Consider the following 22,072-nt stretch of genomic DNA (forward strand, 5'->3'; position numbering starts at 1 on the left):
CTCGCACTGAAGCGGTTCGCTCAACACTAGTTAAAATTACCAAAAGATTATTCAACATACCTGTACAGAATGATGTGGTTGAGTTTGTTGGAAGTGTCCAATGTCACCCCAATGTGGCTTTTGATCTTCTACCGAATCGGGAAGAATGATGACATCATTAATTGTCAAAAAGAGATAATAATTCCTTAGAAAATGCACAGTTGTCTTCCGGATACATTGTACAACAGATTCCACCAATGGCCCCACTTATAATGGAATCTTTGGGGTTCTTCCGAGACTTCAGACAGGGACTCCGATGGTAGTGGGAGTAGAGAATAAGGCATGTTGAACTAGTAGCTCCTCCAACTCAGGATCCCATCAAGAGGGAGATCAAGTAAGATGCCGGAGTTAACATCAGTGGCCATTTTGATCTTACATGTAATAGTTAATTTGCAATGTTGTTCCCCCGATAATAACAGAAGATTAGAGGTGGCATGGGAAGCCAGCCAGGATGTTACATCAAGGAATTCACAGTCCTAACTAGACAAGCCCTTCAAGATTAGGTTTACACATCCAGTTTTTTGTTACAGTTTTTGAGGCAAAGCCAGGAATGGATCATCCAGGAAGAAAAACTAAAAAGTAAGGACAGACACTTCTCTCTGATATATAATCCTGCATCAAAAACGGCATCAAAAACCGGAATTGTGAATCTATCTTAATGGTGTCATAACTTTAGGGTAGATTCACTTGATGACTGTTCCACCTGATGTGCACATGCATGCCTGGCTCAGCCGAGAGTGTAAGTGATCTGAATGGAGAAGGGACCTAAGCTGCTGCCAGATACCCCTGGTGGTGGGTTATCTCCCTTGATAACAATAGCATTGCACATGTTAAAAGCCTGATCCTTCCCACCACCTTCGACATCTACCGAGAGTAGGACACTCTATGCAAGTGAGATGGTTGACTGGTCCCACCGAAATCTATGGGTTTGATCAACATTGACCTAATGTGGATAGCCAACTTAAGGCTGCCTGTAATATGGGTACATTATAGCATTCATATTATGGGCCCAACAGCTAGACCCTTGATGGTTCAGCAAGACCAAACTTCGATGTAGAAGACCAAAAGCCTTTTGGTTGGCTGGTCCCACAGAAATCAGAAGGTTGGGTCAACATTAACCTAACATGGACAACCATCTTAAGGCTGTTATCTTGTGGCAGTAATATGGGTACATTTTAGTATTCATATTATGGGGACAGTACCTGGACCTTTGATGGTTCAGCTAGACCTTACAATATAAGACCTAAAACTTTTTGAATGGAGCTATATTATGATACCGTTTTTGTGATAACAGGATAGGGCACGGAATTGGTCATAGGTCATATGTACTGCTTTCAATCCATACATATGGCACCCATGGAGCATGATATGGTGATATGTGGCACCTGGTGGAGCATAGCATGGCAGCATGTGGAGCCATCGGAGACTCCGTGTGCCCCTATACAACGTCCTGTATGTGACGCTTGTACTGTCATGTACATGAGGCCTAAGGCAGGTTTTTTGTGGTCATGTATTAGACCATTAGACATATTTGGGACCACCTTGATGTCTCTGAACAAAAAATATACACATAAATGGAGTGCCGACTATATCAAATCAAAAAAGCTTTATTGACACGTCCGAATAGATATTTGGCATTTCCAAAGCTAGTAAAGTGGGGGAAAAAGTTGGAGTCGGGGAAGGGGGGGGGGGGTGAGTGGTGGGTATGGGGGGGGGGGTTTATTTTGGGTATAACAGTCCGTGGAGTCTCATCTTCCTCTTAGTTGGTGGCCACTATATGGGGAGGTGGGGTGGGGTGAGTGGTTTGGGGTATAACTGTCCGTGGGGTCTCATCTTCCTCTTAGTTGTTGACCGCTATATGGGGAGGTGGGGTGGGTGGTTTGGGGTATAACAGTCCGTGGAGTCTCATCTTCCTCTTAGTTGGTGTTCGCTATATGGGGAGGTGGGGTGGGTGGTTTGGGGTATAACAGTCCGTGGAGTCTCATCTTCCTCTTAGTTGGTGGCCGCTATAAGGGGAGGTGGGGTGGGTGGTTTGGGGTATAACTGTCCGTGGGGTCTCATCTTCCTCTTAGTTGTTGACCACTATATGGGGAGGTGGGGTATAACCAAACCACCCACCCCAAACTTCAGGCATGAGGTCCATCAGCAAACTCCGTCTTCTGTATGGGAAGAAAAGGGATTTGATATCTCTTACTCCTAACAGGTTTTCATGTACTCGCTGACCAAATAAATTTTCTACTTAGTCCTTAGGGGAAAATTTTTGAAAAATCGTGATCACATCGTAGAAGAACTTTCCTACATGTACGTCCCTTCAACAACTACAAAGAACCATCTGACTATTTGTCTACTCTTTGGCCACCTTGTGACATTGTCTCGGTGGAGCTTTCACATAGTGTAACCTGAGTGCAGGCCAAACCAAAAAAGAAATCCTTAGGAATCCCTAAATTATAGTCTGTAGGGTTTATCTGATACCAGTGTGAAAATCTCTAGAGAGAAAGTCCCCGAACACCAGAGGAAGACTCATTAACCCTTGAGGTCAAACTGGAGACAAAGTAGGGAGGGTTTCCTCCCCTTGCTGTGTTGGGTCAGCCCGGCACGGGGAGGGTTAATAAAACAGTGCAGGGTGAACTGAATAGAGTGGAGGAAACATGAGAACCTGCCTGTACTGAGCCTCTATGGAAGTTGTAGCCTCCTCATCATCCCTCCCTCTCTTGCCTCCTCCTCTCCCAGTACAGTTAGAAACACAGAGCAGAGCCCAGAGCTGCTTAGATGAGCCAGTGATCAAGCCAGGGACTGAACGCTACAAGCCGCCTCCGGCCACACATCTATCTGGGAATGTAGTTTTTGCTGTAACTTTTTGATTTGCTACAACACCAATTCCACAGCTCGCGAGCACGTTGGCCGGATTGCAACATTTCCTTGGAATCTGCAAGAAGGAATACAAAGAAAAAACTTACTGCAAACTTTTTTTCTCTTGCCTCCTGAATTTGATCTTCACCCTTTCTCGCAGACTTAGCTCCTGACCTGCTTCTTTTCTTTCACATGAGGATTTAACTTTTTGGAATTTTTGGGAAGATGGGAGTAAAATCCAAGCTCTGGTCTGTTATATTGTATCTACCTATCCTTTACTGCTTGGCAGGGGAGGTCTACTCCTTTGGCGACGAAGAGGAAAGGCGATGTGACCCCATCAAGATTTCCATGTGTCAAAACCTTGGTTACAACGTTACCAGAATGCCCAATCTGGTTGGGCACGAAATGCAAGCAGATGCCGAACTTCAGCTCACCACGTTCACCCCTCTCATACAGTACGGGTGCTCCAGCCAGCTACAGGTGGGTAGGTTCATCCATGGGTGTAACAGACTGTTCCGCTGCTTGGGGACCCAGGGGATGGAGGGTCCTCCCAAAAAGTAAAAAAAATCCAGTATAACTAGAATTATTTTTGGGTTTTGTCCATTTCCATTGATCCATCATCACACCGTATACCATGTGGTGTCTTAAAATCTCACCATACCTTAAGAAGTTGCTTTAGTCAAAAAATTCCAAAAACAGTCACTGGATAGAGTGATTGTTATAGCTATTGTTCTATTCCATTGCATAGGTAGCAGTGCTGACTTTGTTAATGTAGCGGGGCATTTGTCACGTTGCACACCTCAAGCAAAGTTCGCAATGTTCTGTTGTGGGTGTTTTGACATAGGACTGCCGGTAAACCTTCTACATTGCCTCATCTCATGGGCATCGCGGTGCTAAAATAAAACGACCAAATCGACTCTGCTTACTCTATCCCATAGGACGATAGCATTGACTGTTTAAAGAAAAGACACTTTTTTGGAATTTTTTTAAAAAAAAAACTTTCCCAGGAATCATTTAACGACAACAGTATCGGCGTGTGACATAGAATGTAGTTTTCGTTAATGATTAACCGTGGATCTCGAAGTTTACCCAGTCTAACTGCTTTCAGACGTCAAACTAATGTAGTCTTTGACCCATGCTTTGATTTTTGTGTTTTTTTTATTCAAAAACATTAAAAAAAAGTTTCTAAAGTCAAAGTTTTTTTTTTCAAAAAGTTAGATTTTTTTTTTAAAGCTGAAAGTTAGATACAGACGGTCTTATCATGGGTGGATCATGGTTCCCTCTAGGGCAATGCAAGTTTTTAATTGCCACCCTGAGAGGGCGACCCTGGTAAAGGGCATTTACATACCTTGATAATGTAAACACAGACCCGGCCCACGCTTTAGTTTCCATAAAACCCTTGCAATGAATGCATGGATTTCTTTGTCACATGGTGTTTACAGTCAATAGACACATGCAATGGGAGATTTAACTTGTGCAAGTGGTAAAGAATTCCAGTTTCTGGTAAATTTACAAGTCTATCACTGCTGGTCATGTAATGGCCCGTCTTGAATGGGCCTATCAGAATAACAAAGGGTCAAGCTGTGTATGATAATGTCATTGTCATCACCATCATCATCGGTAATTGCTGAAAATGACTCAACAATATGTACAGAGGACAGAGGAAGTACCCACAAAAAATTCCCCAAAAAGTCAAAAAGTTTGCCCATTAGGGGATGTTATTTACGACCATTCCCATAAAATGTACCCATTGGTACATGAAAAATACAAGGTAATCAAATTTCCCCACACTTCTCCTTGGAACCCTCAACAATATTGTCATAGTGCCCATAGGGGCCACCGGAGCATCACTACAGAGTCTCATCGCCTCCTATTTGGAGACGCACATAGGAAGGTGTCAAGGACAGTGTTAATGGGGAATTTGATATCCCCACACCTGCTAAGCCAAATTCCATCCAAATTGCTCATAAAGGTGTACATTCCCAAAGGGAATTTCCACTGAAAATGAAAAATATTCAAAAATGATCATTCCACTCGAGTGTATACATTATTTTAGAGATATATTCTCAAATGTACCTTTTTGTATACATAAATGACCACTATTATTGGAGTCTATTAGAATGCCCCATTGGTGGTAGGCCCATAGGTGACCTTTTTGCATGCCTTAAGAAGTTTTTGGGTTCCAATATCAAAGGTATAATAGGAAGTTTTTGTGTTCCAGTACCAGATATGTAATATCTTTGAGCCCTGGCGTGTACTATGTGTTAGACCAATGTCTTCTAATCGGTCTCCTTGGGCCCCTATGAGCTTTGGGGCCCATTTATGACTACTACCTCTGCTCCTACTATAGATATATTTGTAAGTAGTGCTTAAAAAGAAGTATAAAATCATGGGTTATACTTCCTTTTAAATCCAAATGTAGTCAAAGTTAAAAAAAAAAAAATTGTACAAAAACTGCAAAAATTGTACAAAAACTAGGCGCATTTAGGGTCTACAGGACGCTGGGTCATTACGGGCCCTCTATTAGAACTGGTTGCCACTAAGGTTCCGTAGAAGATTGAACCCGAATTCAGATTACTGCAATTTTCGGCCTTCAAAAAGTTTCCAAATGCATGGCTTGACTATTCCGCGTGAGAATTGTGTAGAACTCTTTATATGTTCTTTTTGGCTGCCCTGGCCGGTGTCTTTCGCGGTTTTTAAGATGCTTGTTGGCACAGAGATGGTGGAATGCTCCCGGCGAGCAGATCGTCTCTTTGACACTTTGCACACACATTGTTGATATAAGGATTTTAGGTCTTTGTGAGAGTGACAAGCTGCATGGCAGGAATGTGAGGGCCGATCCATTTACTTGTCATTTTTTTCTTCTTGCGGGAGTCTGATTAGAATCCCTGCTAATTTGAGCTTGTTAAAGAAAACCCGGGCATATTGAATTCCCCATTAGTGAGATCCCTGTGATAATTACTTAAAGAAAAGGGAAAGAAAGTGAGTATTGAGACTGGAAGGAGAGGAGGGGGGGGACATGAAAAAGAGACCCAGCCAAAAAGCTCCCAGGTTGATGAAAGTCTTAAGAGTGGCCCTGATTACAAAAAGTCTTGGCCAAGGCCAGGCGGGGGTCTTATATTTTTATTTTTGAAAAGCTTTTCCTGTAGATGGCATCTATGTAAATGCGTTGCCGTGTTTGAAAAGCGAGGATGTTTTTGAAATTTTCTTCCGATAGTTGAGGGACCCAGAACATTTTCGAGAAAGTTTTTGACCAGTGGTCCTACAAGGTCTAGTTTAGTAGCCGTAGCATTCCAACTTTAAGGCTAAGGCCCCACATTGCGGAAGCACAGCTTTTTTTGTTGCAGATTTTATTGCGGTTTTTGCAACCAAAGCCTGGAGTGGATGGAGCAGAAGAGAGACGTATAAGAACTTTCCCATTCCTTTTGTAGCCATTCTTGGCTTTGGCTAAAAAAATCGCAACAAAAACTGGAACAAAAAAGTTGTATTTCTACAATGTGGGGCCTACAGCCTTAAGGTTTGTACTGTTCTGTACCGATTCCTATTGGTCATGGGGAAGCATCGATTTTCCAGTGGCACCAAGTCCATGGCCATAATTTTGGCCAAGTGGACAGCTATTCCTCGTGATACCCTCATACACGTGTACTTTTAGTTCGTCCATGTATATATTGTTCATGGAGGTAAGCTGCTACCAGATATCTCTTAAAATTTAACATGTCCTATCCTTCTTTGCCCTGGTACCTTCTGTTGGTTGAGAGTCGGAAGGCTCCCATACACTGAAGATGACCACATAGCCCCACCAATGGGTTCATCTGACTTTTTCTTTATGTCTATGGGGGCCTTTAGATAACCCAAGCGAACATGGAGCCACTTTTGGTAGAATCATTGCAGTCTGACCAATCTTGGGTGTTGTTGCAACCCTGAATGGGCCACACTTCCAAAAACTTCCAAAAAGTGGGATATTTACCCATAGGGACAAGTTTTCAATTGAAACTTTTTGAAGGGAAAAAAAAATAAGCGATCAGGTTGATTTCAACTTTTTATCCACATGGCACCTAACTTTATGGGCCTATAAGAGTTACCCGTTGGATTCAGCCACATCCAACGTCTTTGTCTAGGGAGTCGGCCTTAGTATTTGCCCAAAGAAAGGGAAAAAAAATGAGTATTGAGACTTAAAGGGACACAGACAGTTGAAAAGCTTCCAGATGGAGACTGCTTACAGATCCCAGGTGGGAAGATTGCTGATAAGAACATGATCATTCACAGTACTTAATCAAACAAAAGCAAACAGTTTATGATAGCGAGGATTACACACAACACCAGCCCATGGGAGAGTCCGGGAGGGAAAATGGTCGAAGTTGAAAGGTCGCGCGGGAATATAAAATAAATCATTGTTACTGAGGAGCTCTTAATAGTGTTTACCTCCGACTTGATTAGTAAAGTATTTCGTTTACATTAGTCCTTGTATTACATTTCTAAACCTGAGGGGCGTTTACCTCCCCCCCTCCTTTCAATTGGATTGTGCTCCTTAAAGGATAAGAAGGGGGTATTTGAGTTTGACAAACAAAATGTCACAGTATAAATAATGGTGCCAGATGGTGTTTTTTTCAAAAATTTCAAATGGAACTTTCAAAAAGTTTGCAAGTTTTTGCAATTTTTTTCTAAGCGTTCGCATTCTATAGCATCGTATTATTGCACATGATTTTTTTGATTCCTAATTATTTTTTTTTATTCCTTTCTTCTTTCAGTTTTTCCTCTGTTCCGTGTACGTGCCCATGTGCACGGAGAAGATTGACATCCCGATTGGTCCTTGCGGCGGCATGTGCCTTTCGGTCAAGAAAAGGTGCGAACCTGTCCTCAAGGAATTTGGATTTACTTGGCCGGAAGGTTTAAACTGCTCCAGATTTCCACCTCAGAATGACCACAAATATATGTGCATGGAAGGTCCCGGAGATGAAGAGGTCCAAATGCACAACAATCAGCCTCATCAGCCTGGAGAAGACTGCAGCGCATTTGGGCTGAATTCAGAAAAGTATATATGGGTGAAAAGAAGCATGTCTTGCGTCCTGAAGTGCGGCTACGATTCGGGACTCTACAGTCGTCTGTCCAAGGAGTTCACTGATATATGGATGACCGTATGGGCCAGCTTGTGCTTCATATCCACGGCCTTCACTGTCCTTACGTTTTTGATTGACTCGTCCAGGTTCTCCTACCCCGAGAGACCCATCATCTTCCTCAGCATGTGCTATAATATTTATAGCATTGCTTACATTGTGAGGTTAACAGTGGGTCGGGAGAGAATATCCTGTGATTTCGAAGAGGCGCAAGATCCCGTCCTTATTCAGGAAGGACTGAAGAACACAGGATGTGCCATTATTTTCTTGTTGATGTACTTTTTTGGGATGGCTAGCTCCATCTGGTGGGTTATTCTGACATTGACATGGTTTCTCGCTGCCGGTCTCAAATGGGGCCATGAAGCTATCGAAATGCACAGTTCCTATTTCCATATTGCCGCTTGGGCTATTCCGGCCGTGAAAACCATCGTGATACTGATCATGAGACTTGTCGATGCCGACGAGTTGACTGGGCTATGCTATGTCGGCAATCAAAACATCGATGCCCTCACCGGCTTCGTGGTCGCTCCACTTTTTACCTATTTGGTGATCGGAACTTTGTTCATAGCTGCTGGTCTTGTGGCCTTGTTTAAAATCAGATCCAACCTTCAAAAAGATGGGACAAAAACGGACAAATTGGAAAGACTGATGGTAAAAATCGGCGTCTTCTCGGTCTTGTACACGGTACCCGCCACCTGCGTGATAGCTTGCTATTTTTACGAAATCTCCAATTGGCCGGTTTTCCGTTACACAGCCGACGATTCCAACATGGCAGTGGAGATGCTCAAGATATTTATGTCTCTGTTGGTGGGCATTACATCTGGCATGTGGATCTGGTCGGCCAAGACGCTACATACGTGGCAAAAATGTTCCAACAGACTAGTAAACTCAGGAAAAGTAAAAAGGAAGAAAAGGGCAGACGCTTGGGTTAAGCCGGGAAAAGGGAACGAGACTGTGGTATAGCTTGAGGTTGAGCGCAACCTTCTCAAGGTGAACGCCATCTATAATTTTTGGAGACAGGGCTTGCAATGTTCGAGACGACCCTACAGACGTCTTTGGGAAGTGCACCAAAGTTGACAAAGTCCTTGGTCTCAGAACTAAAGGTTGTCCGAATGGTAGAAGTGAATGACCTCAGGAAACAAGAGAGCTAGCCTCGGCCTTCATTGCTAGCTCCGGGTGATTTATCATCCATGGCTTTTTTTTATATTTCAAAAACACTATCCAAGCAAATTTTTTTATAGGTTACATTGTGGTAAAGTCTTATATCTTGTACACGACTGGAAGGCTGCTTCCGAGACAACAGATTAAGGGACGTGACTATCTAGCAGAGCTAAGGAGCAAGGCACATTTACCATATTGCTTCGCCAGTGTTTTGCCCTATTGCCCCACTATGAAAACACTGCCCGAGGTGTATCTAATATGTCTGACAGAAGAGTGAAGCCACTGAACACTGGAAACTATACATAGCCTTTGACTCTGTGGTGCCTTAACTAACTGAAATATTTTCATTTTTTTGTGTGTTACCGCTTAATCTTAGACGATCGTCGACTACATGAAGGTCTATCTTCCAGGTCTTTGCTGGCCATGCATTATGGGCGAGGATGGATAACACTTTGTAGATGATAGATGTCACTTAGACCACCCGAGAATCCAATATACCAAGTAGGAGAAACATAACAGACGCCAATAGAAAATAATCCAAAAAGTTAGATGCCAACGTCAAACTTTTAGGTGCATTGGCTATAGATATGTCCTCCCCCCGATAAGGTCAATATAGATTTTCATAGTCTGTTTTTCACCCGTACTTCTTACTCTTGTACATGAAGGATCTAGAACAGTGATGGCGAACCTTATGGAGACCGAGGGCCCAAACTGCAACCCAAAACCCACTCATTTATCACAAAGTGCCAACATGGCAATTTAACCTTAATAATGTGCGGATTCACATTTGCAGATAATTACAGACCTGCAAAATATGGTCATATGAATGGGGCTTCACAGTGCTGCTGCACAGTGACCCCCACACAGTACAATCTGCTCTACAGTGATCCCCACACAGTATAATCTGCTGCACAGTGGCGACCCACACAGTACAATCTGCTCCACAGTGGTCCTCCACACAGTATAATCTGCTGCACAGTGGCCCCCACACAGTACTATCTGCTCCACAGTGGACCCCACACAGTATAATCTGCTGCACAGTGGCCCCCACACAGTACTATCTGTTCCACAGTTCCCCCCACACAGTATAATCTGTTCCACAGTGGCCCCCACACAGTATAATCTACTGCACAGTGGCCCCCACACAGTACTATCTGTTCCACAGTGGCCCCCACAAAGTATAATCTGCTGCACAGTGGTCCCCACACAGTACAATCTGCTCCACAGTGGCCCCCACACAGTACAATCTGCTCCAAAGTGGACCCCACACAGTACAATCTGCTGCACAGTGGACCCAACACAGTATAATCTGCTCCACAGATGGGTGCCCAAAGAGAGGGCTCTGAGTGCCACCTCTGTCACCCGTGCCATAGGTTCGCCATCACCGGTCTAGACGATAGATATATTGACACAAGGTCTGTGGATTTTTTTTTGTCTTTAGTACATAATGCACTAAAAAGTGAAAATATAGAGAACCTGAATAGGCTCATATGGATCGAAAAGGAATGAGAAACAATGCACTATTTGCTCTCTGTATATAGGATTAGTATATGTGTGGTGCCTTTGTGAATGATAAGGTAAAATATTAAGAAAAAAGTATTATCATATGGAATATTACAACTCCTATATAGATAGTACCTGCTGCTGAAATAAGGTCAGGTGAACGGCAAAAACAGTGGCCGCCATTTTATCAGCTGAGGTCACTGGCAGCTAGTGATGTCATCGAGGCCTAAGGCACATTCATAGTTTTATGTAGAGTATGCTCGACTGATGTCACTGGCTCCTGCTGATTTCATAGACTGCTTTTTCACCAGTTGTCAGCCCATACAATGGTGGCCACGCTTGCTTGTCTAGTGAACAGGTGTTTTTGGATGACCTTCAAGGACCCAAGGCTCAGAAGAACTATGCGACATCTCACATACTTTAACCTCACCTGTTCATAGCTATGTGATATGACAACCTATAGCACATTTTTCCCACGGTGGGCGCACCAGATTCTGGGGTCACACTCTCCAACATCCCCTAAGAAATAGACCATAGTTCGCTTTGGGTGACTTCTCGTGGATCATGATTGTGTTAGAACTTGGATCTATGGGAGAATTATCTGGTGGACCGGATGGACACTGCCGGCACGTATCGTACGTTGGTTCCTATAGTAGGCGCCACTGTTGCCACATAATATACAGTGCTGACCGTTACTTTAGGTCAATGAAGGGGGCGATAGCCTGAAAACCAATGTTACGGTGGACCGATCTATGGACATACTTGCCGATATTGGGGTTAAGAAGTCCAAAACAATGGCGGAGGCAGCACATTGTGAAACTTTTTGGACAGGCCAAAGCCTTCTGGGCATTGCCATACCCCCTCTTGGACATCACCATGTCCCCTTTCTTGGGACCTGAGTACAATCCGTTTTTTGGGTCTGATAGGCACATAAAGGCCCGGGATATTTGCCTACTCTCCAAGGAGTCCGGGAGGTCATCCCTTTTTTTGGGAAGCCTCCCAGATGACTTGGTATCCTAAACCATGGCTATACGCATCAGAAGTCTAAGGGCATAGAGGGGGTGAATGATGGCGCGTAATCCACGTAGTTGGAAAACTGGGGATGGCGATGAAAATCTGATGTCTACAGTTCACACAAAGGTCCCGATACTGCAAATTTTCTACCAGGTGTCGTCAATAGTCATGGGTATTAATCTGATTGGTTGCTATAGGCCACACCTCCCTATATATTAGAATTAAGCCTGACTCGTTTTCTATATAGGAGTTGTATTTTCTAGGCGGAATTTATCAGTGTGAAATGAAAAAGCCAACGTCCTTGTGCCTTAGAAGTCTATTTTAGGGAAGAAATATGGAGTAATGCCTTAACAAGGTTCAACGAGGCTAGAAAAAAATAAGCCTAGTTTTTTTTTCATAAGAAACAGCGCCACTCTTCTCTATAGGCTGTGCCTGGTATTGCAGCTTAGACACATTCACTCGAATAAGTCTTACCTGAAATACTAAGCACACTGCACCGAGGACAAAAGTGACGCTATACGTGAAAAAAAAAAACTTTTTTTTTTCTAATCTCATATAAAGTGGTGTGCCCATTCTTTACCTGCTGACAGAACATCTTGTGATACGTCAACGTAACTTCCAGGTACAAGTAATATACTCATGTTAGACATGAATTTGTGAACTTCTGTGGAAATAGACACTGCTTTTATGGGTGTTGCATTTTGTATATGTCTTTAATGGATATGTCTTGTAAATCTATAATTTATCATTGTACAAATCTTTTATATTTAATTTTTTATCAAAAAAGAAAATAAAGCACATTTTAAGCTGAGTGATTGCGTGACACTTTATAATACAGATGCTCAATGAATGTCCCAAAGTCACAGATGCAGAATTTCAAATTTCATTATTACAATTTCCAACTACTGTAACACTGTACAAGACTATAACTGCTATAATGCTGCTCCTATGTACAAGAAAATAACTACTATAATACTACTCCTATGTACAAGAATATAGCTACTATAATACTACTCCTATGTACAAGAATATAGCTACTATAATACTACTCCTATGTACAAGAATATAACTACTATAATACTACCTCCTATGTACAAGAATATAACTACTATAATACTACTCCTATGTACAAGAATATAACTACTATAATACTACCTCCTATGTACAAGAATATAACTACTATAATACTGCTCCTATGTACAAGAATATAACTACTATAATACTGCTCCTATGTACAAGAATATAACTACTATAATACTGCTCCTATGTACAAGAATATAACTACTATAATACTGCTCCTATGTACAAGAATATAACTACTATAATACTACTCCTATGTACAAGAATATAACTACTATAATACTGCTCCTATGTACAAGACTATAACTGCTATAATGCTGCTCCTATGTACAAGAATATAACTACTATAATACTACTCCTATGTACAAGAATATAACTACTATAATACTGCTCCTATGTACAAGAATATAACTACTATAATACTGCTTCTATGTACAAGAATATAACTACTATAATACTGCTCCTATGTACAAGAATATAACTACTATAATACTACTCCTATGTACAAGAATATAACTACTATAATACTGCTCCTATGTACAAGAATATAACTACTATAATACTGCTTCTATGTACAAGAATATAACTACTATAATACTGCTCCTATGTACAAGAATATAACTACTATAATACTACTCCTATGTACAAGAATATAACTACTATAATACTACCCCTATGTACAAGAATATAACTACTATAATACTGCTCCTATGTACAAGAATATAACTACTATAATACTGCTCCTATGTACAAGAATATAACTACTATAATACTACTCCTATGTACAAGAATATAACTACTATAATACTGCTCCTATGTACAAGAATATAACTACTATAATACTGCTCCTATGTACAAGAATATAACTACTATAATACTGCCCCCTATGTACAAGAATATAACTACTATAATACTACTCCTATGTACAAGAATATAACTACTATAATACTACTCCTATGTACAAGAATATAACTACTATAATACTTCCTCCTATGTACAAGAATATAACTACTATAATACTGCTCCTATGTACAAGAATATAACTACTATAATACTACTCCTATGTACAAGAATATAACTACTATAATACTTCCTCCTATGTACAAGAATATAACTACTATAATACTGCTCCTATGTACAAGAATATAACTACTATAATACTGCTACTATGTACAAGAATATAACTACTATAATACTGCTCCTATGTACAAGAATATAACTACTATAATACTACTTCTATGTACAAGAATATAACTACTATAATACTGCCCCCTATGCACAAGAATATAACTACTATAATACTACTATGTCAAAGACATACATTTTATACAGTTAAAACTGAGCACAATAATACACCGTAAATTGTGATATTTAACCCCTCCATTACTGTTTTACTCTTCTTCTGTGCGTCTCGGACCTGCTTATACCATCAGATTCGGTAGCAGTTCTGATGTGACCACAGGCACAGTTGTGGTTATTCTCATATAATTTACAGGGATTCCTAGGACAGGGCAATGAGGAATACAAGGCTCGCACGTCCTGACTTGGCTCATTCATTTCCTCAGTGGTTGTGGCAGCTGAAAACACCCAAGGAAGATGAAGTGGCAGAGGGAGGACGGCATCAGACCACAATATAATGCGGTATGGATGATGATGGGGTCTGCACTCTGCTGCCTTTTTTGCACTTTAGGAAAATCATATCCAGTGACAACTACGGCCGACACCAGAAATGGGTTTACTGAGTTGTCACTTCCCTTGGGTTTGTAGCCATCAGGTCTTCGAATACAGCGCCCTGCTGCAAAGCATCATGGGACTTATTACATCTAAATATCAATGTATTTGAAGTGGAATTCAGGAATATTCAGGCCTAGCTTAGTCATAGAGGGTGCTCAGGTATCCGAGGGGGCGCCTATTATATATGAGTGCAAAACTTCACTTCTTACACCTCTGCACAGGGTAAAGCTGCAGAGGCTCTTGCTGCAGAGGAATGAGGCGGAGCTGCAATACCAAGCACAGCCACTATACAATGTACAGCGCTGTACTTGGTAAGTAGTGAAGAGGTCCTGACAGTCAGTATAATAGTCCCTGGACAATCCCTTTAATTCAGCAGTAGTGACATCATGAGCAAGTAAGTAACTTACCTCCAGTCCTCTTCCTTTCCATAACAAACAACTGACTCCCTAATATAAGTTCGTTAATGTATTGCCAGAAAATAACTTTGTTTTTTAAATGTTTTTGAAAAATTTTTTGATAACATTTTAATATTTTATCTTGCAATTTTTACTCTGACCACTAAGCCTAATAATAGATTGACACTTGACAATTCTGTAAAGGTTTGTTTTGTAGCAATCACACTTACGATAGAAGATAACACCTCTATAGATAACACCACATCATTGCATCCACTATTGACCATCGATGATGTCACAAGTTATCTACTCCAACTCCCAGCACAGTGCATAGAGTTGGCTCCAGTCTATTGTTCCCTATGGCTATGACTATGCTGTAAAGTAAATCACTAAATGCTGTTAACAGACCGGAGGAGAAGCTCAGGCAAGATGGCCGCCCCCATAATCATGGACAGAAAATAGAAAAAAAAGAAAATTAAATAAGAAAATAAAAAGAGACGTGAAGGGGTTAATTTGATTCTTCTCTTGCGTTAGAGCTTGACTTTTTCCTCTAAACCTTTGGGTAAGCCCTCCATCAGCACGAAACGCACAGCCATGGCCTCTCGCTACATATTTTACAGGTCCTGTGGGGGAAACATTCTTTTTGTAGTTGTGAAGTTGAGATTCACATAAAGGGGTAACATAATCCACTTAGAAGAGGCCGAGCAGATTGTGTTACCCCCCTAAGTGTGACACTGCTTCCCCTCTACAAGGAAATTTGTGGAGCTGGTCTCTTTTTATTTTTCTTGCCTTACAAAATATGTCTGCGTTATAATCCCTGGACATTAGAGCCGCAGACGTGTCTATATTTCATCTGCAAGTGACAAAACGTGATGTGAGTGTTACACACTGAGGTTACACAATCCACACTCCAGAAAGGGATTAAAGAGGACCGACCACCTCTGCTACTTGATCTGAAGCTAGGAGCCCTGACAGTGTCATACATTATGTTTTATAGATAAGTTCCTAGGAGTCCTGACAGTGTCATACACTATGTATTATGGATAGGTTCCTAGGAGCCCTGACAGTGTTATACACTATGTATTATAGATAGGTTCCTAGGAGCCCTGACAGTGTTATACACTATGTATTATAGATAGGTTCCTAGGAGCACTGACAGTGTTATACACTATGTATTATAGATAGGTTCCTAGGAGCCCTGACAGTGTTATACACTATGTATTATAGATAGGTTCCTAGGAGCACTGACAGTGTTATACACTATGTATTATAGATAGGTTCCTAGGAGCCCTGACAGTGTCATACACTATGTATTATACATAGGTTCCTAGGAGCACTGACAGTGTTATACACTATGTATTATAGATAGGTTCCTAGGAGCCCTGACAGTGTCATACACTATGTATTATACATAGGTTCCTAGGAGCACTGACAGTGTTATACACTATGTATTATAGATAGGTTCCTAGGAGCCCTGACAGTGTCCTACACCATATATTATAGATAGGTTCCTAGGAGCCCTGACAGTGTTATACACTATGTATTATAGATAGGTTCCTAGGAGCACTGACAGTGTCCTACACCATATATTATAGATAGGTTCCTAGGAGCCCTGACAATGTTATATACTATGTATTATAGATAGGTTCCTAGGAGCCCTGACAGTGTTATACACTATGTATTATAGATAGGTTCCTAGGAGCCCTGACAGTGTCATACACTATGTTTTATAGATAGGTTCCTAGGAGCCCTGACAGTGTCATACACTATGTTTTATAGATAGGTTCCTAGGAGCCCTGACAGTGTTCTACACTATGTTTTATAGATAGGTTCCTAGTAGCCCTGACAGTGTCATACACTATGTATTATAGATAGGTTCCTAGGAGCCCTGACAGTGTCATACACTATGTATTATAGATAGGTTCCTAGGAGCCCTGACAGTGTTACACAATATGTTTTATAGATAGGTTCCTAGGAGCCCTGACAGTGTTATACACTATGTATTATAGATAGGTTCCTAGGAGCCCTGACAGTGTTATACACTATGTTTTATAGATAGGTTCCTGGGAGTCCTGACAGTGTCATACACTGTGTTTTATAGATAGGTTCCTAGGAGCCCTGACAGTGTTATACACTATGTTTTATAGATAGCTTCCTAGGGGCCCAGACAGTGTTATACACTATGTATTATAGATAGGTTCCTAGGAGCCCTGACAATGTTATACACTATGTTTTATAGATAGGTTCCTAGGAGTCCTGACAGTGTCATACACTATGTTTTATAGATAGGGGCGCTCTTCCTTTCCTACTACATAGTCATCTACTCAGGTTTACAATTTTATAAATACTACCCAAAAATTCTCCTCATAACAGCATCTCAGTGATCTACAGCAAATAAATCAGCGACTCCAGACAGAATATAATCACCAGCGACATCTTTGACATCTTACACCAAGGTCTCTTCTTACTTCTTAAGGTCTTGCAATGTCAAGTCACATTCACAAGTATTTTTGGAACCTCATCTCATGCTAAAGTTAGAACAAGCAGGTTATGGAAGAAAGAAGCTCCATGGTGAGAACAGGGTTGTAAACACATAGAGTACAGGGTATGGCTTACCAGATCCCAGGATCTACACGAGATACACCGAATAGTAGATCCCCAGAAAACTTTCACAATGGTTGGCAACATTTTTTGAATTTTTTTGCAATCTCATTTTTTTTTTTTAACCATTTGACCATTTTGGATAAAAATTTGCATTGAAATTATTTAATTTCCTTAAAAAAAAGTTCAGAGACGGGGAGCCCAACTACGTAAGATGGGGTGCGGGTAGAAGGGTTATAAGAATTGGAAAAAATTATATTTTTGTGTGGTTTGTGTGCTTGTTCTCTCTATTGTAACACATTCCTAGTCAGTGGCGTAACTAGGAATGGCGGGGCCTCGTGGCAAACTTTTGACATGGGGCCCCCCCTTGACCGACACCGACGACCTCGACCGACCCCTTCTCCTCCCTTCCTGTGCACTCTATTATGCCCCATAGTGGCCCCTGCACAGTATTATGTCCCTTAGTGGCCCCTGCAAACACTATTATGTCCCTCAGTGGCCCCTCCGCACAGTATTATGCCCCATAGTGGCCCCTGCACACAGCATTATTCCCCCATAGTGGCCCCTGCACACAGTATTATCCCCCATAGTGGCCCCTGCACTCAGTATTATCCCCCATAGTGGCCCCTGCACTCAGTATTATCCCCCATAGTGGCCCCTGCACACAGTATTATGTCCCATAGTCGTCCCTGCACACAGTATTATCCTCTATAGTGGCCCCTGCACACAGTATTATTCCCCATAGTGGCCCCTGCACACAGTATTATGCCCATAGTGGCCCCTGCACACAGTATTATCCCCCATAGTGACCCCTGCACACAGTATTATCCCCCATAGTGGCCCCTGCACACAGTATTATGCCCCATAGTGTTCCCTGCACACAGTATTATCCCCCATAGTGGCCCCTACACACAGTATTATCCCCCATAGTGGCCCCTGCACACAGTATTATGCCCCATAGTGGCCCCTACACACAGTATTATAGCCCATAGTGGCCTCTACACACAGTATTATGTCCCATAGTGGCCCCTGCACACAGTATTATACCCCATAGTGGCCCCTGCACACAGTATTATGTCCCATAGTGGCCCCTGTACACAGTATTATGTCCCATAGTGGTCCCTGCACACAGTATTATGTCCCATAGTGGCCCCTGCACACAGTATTATCCCCCATAGTGACCCCTGCACACAGTATTATCCCCCATAGTGACCCCTGCACACAGTATTATCCCCCATAGTGGCCCCTGCACACAGTATTATGCCCCATAGTGACCTCTGCACACAGTATTATCCCCCATAGTGGCCCCTGCATACAGTATTATCCCCCATAGTGACCCCTGCATACAGTATTATCACCAATACTGACCTCTGCACACAGTATTATGCCCCATAGTGGCCCCTGCACACAGTATTATGCCCCATATTGGCCCCTGCACACAGTATTATGCCCCATAGTGGTCCCTGCACACAGTATTATAGCCCATAGTGGCCCCTACACACAGTATTATGTCCCATAGTGGCCCCTGTACACAGTATTATGTTCCATAGTGGTCCCTGCACACAGTATTATCCCCCATAGTGACCCCTGCACACAGTATTATCCCCCATAGTGGCCCCTACACACAGTATTATAGCCCATAGTGGCCCCTACACACAGTATTATGCCCCATAGTGGCCCCTGTACACAGTATTATGTTCCATAGTGGTCCCTGCACACAGTATTATGCCCCATAGTGGCCCCTGCACACAGTATTATGCCCCATAGTGGCCCCTGCACACAGTATTATGCCCCATAGTGACCTCTTCACACAGTATTATCCCCCATAGTGACCCCTGCACACAGTATTATCCCCCATAGTGGCCCCTGCACACAGTATTATCCCCCATAGTGGCCCCTGCACACAGTATTATCCCCCATAGTGGCCCCTGCACACAGTATTATCCCCCATAGTGGCCCCTGCACACAGTATTATGCCCCATAGTGACCCCTGTACACAGTATTATGCCCCATAGTGACCCCTGCACACAGTATTATGTCCCATAGTGTCCCCTGCACACAGTATTATCCCCCATAGTAGCCCCTGCACACAGTATTATGTCCCATAGTGGCCCCTGCACACAGTATTATCCCCCATAGTGGCCCCTGCACACAGTATTATCCCCCATAGTGGCCCCTGCACACAGTATTATCCCCCATAGTGACCCCTGCACACAGTATTATCCCCCATAGTGACCCCTGCACACAGTATTATCCCCCATAGTGACCCCTGCACACAGTATTATGCCCCATAGTGGCCCCTGCACACAGTATTATCCCCATAGTGGCCCCTGCACACAGTATTATGTCCCTCAGTGGCCCCTGCACACAGTATTATGCCCCATCTTGGCCCTCTGCACACAGTATTATGCCCCATAGTGGCCCCTGCACTTAGTATTATGCCCCATAGTGGCCCCTGCACACAGTATTATGCCCCATAGTGACCCCTGCACACAGTATTATCCCCCATAGTGACCCCTGCACACAGTATTATGCCCCATAGTGGCCCCTGCACACAGTATTATCCCCATAGTGGCCCCTGCACACAGTATTATGTCCCTCAGTGGCCCCTGCACACAGTATTATGCCCCATAGTGGCCCCTGCACACAGTATTATGCCCCATAGTGACCCCTGTACACAGTATTATGCCCCATCTTGGCCCTCTGCACACAGTATTATGCCCCATAGTGGCCCCTGCACTTAGTATTATGCCCCATAGTGGCCCCTGCACACAGTATTATGTCCCCCATAGTGGCCCCTGCACACAGTATTATGCCCCATATTAGCCCCTGCACACAGTATTATCCCCCATAGTGACCCCTGCACACAGTATTATCCCCCATAGTGACCCCTGCACACAGTATTATGCCCCATAGTGGCCCCTGCACACAGTATTATCCCCATAGTGACCCCTGCACACAGTATTATGTCCCATAGTGTCCCCTGCACACAGTATTATCCCCCATAGTAGCCCCTGCACACAGTATTATGTCCCATAGTGGCCCCTGCACACAGTATTATCCCCCATAGTGGCCCCTGCACACAGTATTATCCCCCATAGTGGCCCCTGCACACAGTATTATCCCCCATAGTGACCCCTGCACACAGTATTATCCCCCATAGTGACCCCTGCACACAGTATTATCCCCCATAGTGACCCCTGCACACAGTATTATGCCCCATAGTGGCCCCTGCACACAGTATTATCCCCATAGTGGCCCCTGCACACAGTATTATGTCCCTCAGTGGCCCCTGCACACAGTATTATGCCCCATCTTGGCCCTCTGCACACAGTATTATGCCCCATAGTGGCCCCTGCACTTAGTATTATGCCCCATAGTGGCCCCTGCACACAGTATTATGCCCCATAGTGACCCCTGCACACAGTATTATCCCCCATAGTGACCCCTGCACACAGTATTATGCCCCATAGTGGCCCCTGCACACAGTATTATCCCCATAGTGGCCCCTGCACACAGTATTATGTCCCTCAGTGGCCCCTGCACACAGTATTATGCCCCATCTTGGCCCTCTGCACACAGTATTATGCCCCATAGTGGCCCCTGCACTTAGTGTTATGCCCCATAGTGGCCCCTGCACACAGTATTATGTCCCCCATAGTGGCCCCTGCACACAGTATTATGCCCCATATTAGCCCCTGCACACAGTATTATCCCCCATAGTGACCCCTGCACACAGTATTATCCCCCATAGTGACCCCTGCACACAGTATTATGCCCCATAGTGGCCCCTGCACACAGTATTATCCCCATAGTGGCCCCTGCACACAGTATTATGTCCCTCAGTGGCCCCTGCACACAGTATTATGTCCCATCTTGGCCCTCTGCACACAGTATTATGCCCCATAGTGGCCCCTGCACACAGTATTATGCCCCATCTTGGCCCTCTGCACACAGTATTATGCCCCATAGTGGCCCCTGCACTTAGTATTATGCCCCATAGTGGCCCCTGCACACAGTATTATGCCCCATAATGAACACCCATAAACAATTAATCAGAGACCCAGGGGGAGAAAAACATTAAAAAAAAGTTACGCTACTGTATGTATGTGATGTGAATGTGGAGAGGGGAGTATCTCACTGCCAGACAACTCGGGGGTGGGTTAATAGATTGAGTGTTGAGTTCAACATGTCTGATCTACCCATAGACTTAGTGGGGTTGGGTTGATATGCCCGGTTCAGGTGACAGACTGTCTTTAAAGTGAAAGCCCACCTTGTAACATTGGGTTACTTTTAGGATTGACATGCTGGGCTGATTCATTTCATAATATATATTTTTTTTATAATCGGCACTTCTCTGTTTTTCTGTTACTGAATTCCAAATCTACTTTATATGGAAATATCATAAAATTATGGGAGGTACCACTAGAGGGAGCTGAGAAGCATACTGTATACTGTATTATTATAGAGTTGTCTGTACAATCAGTATTCAGTAAGCTCCTAAGCTCCCCCTAGTGGTGACTTCAAGTAGCCAAAACCTTATTTAATTCTATGTCTATGTGAGGAGTTTGGGGCTTTGTG

General features: G+C 43.1%; 1 protein-coding gene across 1 annotated transcript; it reads left to right on the forward strand.

The window, feature by feature from the left end:
• The first annotated feature begins 2,816 nt into the window (after positions 1 to 2,816).
• Positions 2,817 to 12,430, forward strand: FZD4 (frizzled class receptor 4). Its single transcript, XM_075266171.1, has 2 exons — positions 2,817 to 3,369; positions 7,638 to 12,430. Exons 1-2 carry the CDS (start codon positions 3,115 to 3,117, stop codon positions 8,964 to 8,966), a joined length of 1,584 nt encoding a protein of 527 aa, XP_075122272.1. The 5' UTR covers positions 2,817 to 3,114; the 3' UTR covers positions 8,967 to 12,430.
• The last annotated feature ends 9,642 nt before the right edge of the window (positions 12,431 to 22,072 follow it).

Source organism: Leptodactylus fuscus, chromosome 2 (genome assembly GCF_031893055.1).
Source record: "Leptodactylus fuscus isolate aLepFus1 chromosome 2, aLepFus1.hap2, whole genome shotgun sequence".
Taxonomy (NCBI): Eukaryota; Metazoa; Chordata; class Amphibia; order Anura; family Leptodactylidae; genus Leptodactylus; species Leptodactylus fuscus.

Excerpts from the sequence above, each read along its gene's own strand:
- FZD4 (XM_075266171.1), top strand. The coding sequence starts at position 3,115 with ATGGGAGTAAAATCCAAGCTCTGGTCTGTTATATTGTATCTACCTATC. Across the intron at positions 3,370-7,637 it reads GGTGCTCCAGCCAGCTACAG|TTTTTCCTCTGTTCCGTGTA; the intron begins GTGGGTAGGTTC and ends TTCTTCTTTCAG.